The sequence below is a fragment of the Monoraphidium neglectum genome (genome assembly GCF_000611645.1).
Source record: "Monoraphidium neglectum strain SAG 48.87 unplaced genomic scaffold scaffold02669, whole genome shotgun sequence".
In the NCBI taxonomy this organism is placed as follows: domain Eukaryota; kingdom Viridiplantae; phylum Chlorophyta; class Chlorophyceae; order Sphaeropleales; family Selenastraceae; genus Monoraphidium; species Monoraphidium neglectum.
This window is the reverse complement of record NW_014010959.1, coordinates 1-3241: the sequence shown is the minus strand read 5'-3', so window position 1 is coordinate 3241 and position 3241 is coordinate 1. Positions and strand designations below refer to the sequence as shown.

At 62.6% G+C, this 3241-nt stretch overlaps 1 protein-coding gene across 1 annotated transcript; it reads right to left on the bottom strand.

The window, feature by feature from the left end:
- Nucleotides 1–1668: 1668 nt before the first annotated feature.
- MNEG_11279 (hypothetical protein) lies at nucleotides 1669–2751 on the bottom strand (the record flags this gene model as incomplete). The annotated part of the gene is made up of 3 exons (XM_014040248.1): nucleotides 1669–1744; nucleotides 2058–2208; nucleotides 2499–2751. The coding sequence occupies 3 exons, from the start codon at nucleotides 2749–2751 to the stop codon at nucleotides 1669–1671; spliced, it is 480 nt and encodes a 159-aa protein (XP_013895702.1).
- Nucleotides 2752–3241: the final 490 nt, after the last annotated feature.

The following is a 3241-nucleotide window of genomic DNA, read 5'->3' as shown; positions in this document are numbered from 1 at the left end:
TATGCTGCTGGCCACGCGTCGTGGAGCAATTCGTGCAAGTTCCAAGCCAAGTGCTGGCCTCTCAAATCAGCCCGGGCACAGTGCTGCCAACAGCAATTGCCATGTTTGACAGACACACAGCCAAGGCTCACCGTTGCAGTCATGCACTCCTTGCTTTGCCAGTAGTATGTACGCAAGCGACATGTCTCCAATTGGACGCACATGTCTTGAAACGGAGTGGCTGTGCCGCTGCGTAGCATCCACACTTAACGTTCAGGTAGAACCTGCGCCTGGCGGGCCATACAAGGCTCATTGTCCATCCTAGAAGCGCGTGCAAACCTGACGCCAGTTTGACCACGCCGGCCTGCTCCAGGCGTCTTCTTCTCCAGGCGTCTGCTTTTGAACGCAATGCCAGCTAGGGTGCTGGGCTGTAACCTGTCTACACCAACTCAATGTGATTCCATCCTTCTGCAACAACAAGATTGTGATGAAGGTGTTTTGAACTGATTTAAATGCTTCCCTACGCAGGAATCAATACAAGGGGGGTCTCCTTCAGGATCTTCGGAACGCAGGCCCCCCAGTTTTTTCTGCTCGACCGCCCGATGCACCCCCCTCACTGTACTGGCGCAACGAACACGGCGCAACGGACGTGCGGTATTTGGCAGCTGTGGAGGGAGAAAGGTCCTCGAAACTTCACACGTGTACTCTTCCGCTAATAATCATGCATGCCACGACGGATTTTCCTAAAAAATATTAGGGTGATGAAGTGAATGAAGGCCGCGCCGTGCGAAGCACACGCGCACGTGCGTGCGCCCCCCGCCTGCCCCCGCGCACTCCGCCACCTGCGCTAATTCTCAACCCCCTCCCCCCCACGCTTGGAACCCGGAGCCTTTGAGGAAGTTGCAGCATGTTGACCGCGGACATCACACACCAACATTCAAGGACATGCTTGATGCCCCCCAAGGGCATCGCATTGCATCACAAACCCACACCTGACACCGCACGCCCACACCAACGAAAGAATGTAATGACAGCGCCAAGGCATACTGGCCTGTCAAGGGCAGGGGAACAGCCGAAGCTGAATGAGGCGGGCAGACTCTGTGCCTGGCTGGTATCGCTGGAATGAAAGTTCACGCCCAACAAAGCTCTCTTCTGTCTAGGCAGTCAACAAGGCTAGCGGAGCCTTGCAATACAGGCATGGCATACCTTTCAATCAATTTTGGAACCCCCGGGCTATCGTCATTGGTAGGTGGCAGTAGCAACAAAGCGCAGCGCAGCACAACAAAGGACGGCAAGGGCAGCGAAGGGCAGCAAGGACAGCCGGGGCAAAAATTGACACCGAACGGCCCCAGGGGTGTAGAGGCACCCTACACAAGGCGACCAGGTTTCAACGAAACTGCAGCGCCACAGTCGTGCCGCTGGGAGGGGGTGGGCGCGCTCGTGCCAGTGGCGGCGCCCGGCCCTCCCAGCCACACCCATACAAGCGGTGGTGCTCCCTGTCGTGCCCTCACCCTGCAGGGCCCATCACCCTGCACGGCACTAGTAGCAGTGGCCCTTGTGCTGCACTAGCAGCCAACACGGCCCCCTCCACTCCAAAGGTCCGCCAGGCAAGTCGCCCCGCCCTGGCGAGGGGCTCGGGCTTGCGGCGCCACGCGCGCGCTGCCCGCGGCAGCCGCTAGCTGTGGGCCGTCACGTCTTCTTCATGAGCCGTGAGGTGACGTAGTAGCGCAGCTCGTCACGCGTATTGAAGGTGAAGTCCAGGTGCCTGGGGGGGGGGGGCGCAGGGAGGGGTGAGATGCGCGCACAGACGTGTGCGTCAGATGGGAGGGGAGGCAGAGCGGGGCGGGGCGGCGTGAGAATGCATGTGCAGGGGCGTGACAGGGGTCCTGATGACAAGGAGGAGGGTCGACGCCCCTAGGTGAGGGGGCGGTGCGCCTGACAGGCGAACAGCCTCTCCGACGTCCCGCCTTCCGGCGCCGTCGCCACACCCTGTCGCAGACGGCACACTCTCATGCCTTAGCAGGCGCGCCTGCCCGCCCCATCGTCTTGACGCGCACCACCCCCCCTCCCCCACTCACCCGTACTCAAACTCGCGGTACGTGACGTCCACCCCCGCGCCCCTCATGGCGCTGACGTGGCGCTGCACGTTGGACGGCGGGATGATGCCGTCGTGGACGCCCGCGCAGATGTCCACCGGCATGTCGAGGCGCCAGTACTCTGACGCAATGTCTGGGGGTTAGGGGGGGGAGGGGAGTGGCAAGGGAGAGTGCAGGGCGGGGCTGGATTCTGGGAGGTGTTGACACGTGGAATGCACGTGATGGGATGGCACAGCCACCCTGTGGGAGGGGGTGATTGTGAAGGGAGCATGAGGGGGTGCGCAGCTGAGCACAGGCGGCAGGCGGCGCGCCAGGTGCGGCTGGCATGGTCTGTAGAAGCTCGCAGTTGGGCGGCTGTTGCAGGCTTAGGCGGGCAATCGCACACATCCCCGCGGCCCCCCCCCCCTCAAAAGGGCAGCGCACCCGGCGGGTGTGGGTGGCCATAGTGCGCGAGGTTTGCTGCGCGCGAGCCATAGTCGTACAGCCTGAACCGCCCGCTGCTCCAGAGCTGCACAAAGTGCAGCCCCTGGTGGAACGACACCGCGGGCATGGCGCGCGCGTTGTAGTGTGGCAGCTGTGCGGCGCGGTCCCAGGCAGAGCGGTCCCCGTTGAGTGAGAAGCGCATGAAGGCGCGCAGCAGGGCGCCCAGGGCGGGCAGGCGGGCAATGTCCAGCATGAACTTGAAGGTCAGCAGCCGCACGGCAGAGGTGGGCAGGTAGATGGCGATGGCTGGGGGGGGGGAGGAGGTGGAAGGAGATGGCGGATAAGGGTGGTTTCCATGTGTGTGCGTGCGTGCATGCATGTGTGTGTGTGTGTGTATGTGCGCGTGTGTGCGCGCTTGTATGCGCATGTGTATGCGTATGTGTACGCACGCACATGCACGTGTGCGCGTGCGGATGTGTAGGTACAAGCAACTGCGTGCACATGTGTTATGAGTGTTGTCAGGGTGTGCATACGGGCACAGACGCACAAGCGAGAGCGCAACCTCGCAAGCGGCCAGCCAGCCATGCGAGGGCGCACCACACGCCCGGCCTCCTCCAGCGCGTTCCACGACCACCCTCCACCCCACGCTCTCACCCGCGCCCTGGCCCAGCACGAGCCGCACGGCCGCAAAGAAGGTGGGGGCTAGCGTGAGGATGGGCCAGAACACCCACGGCAGCTGGGGG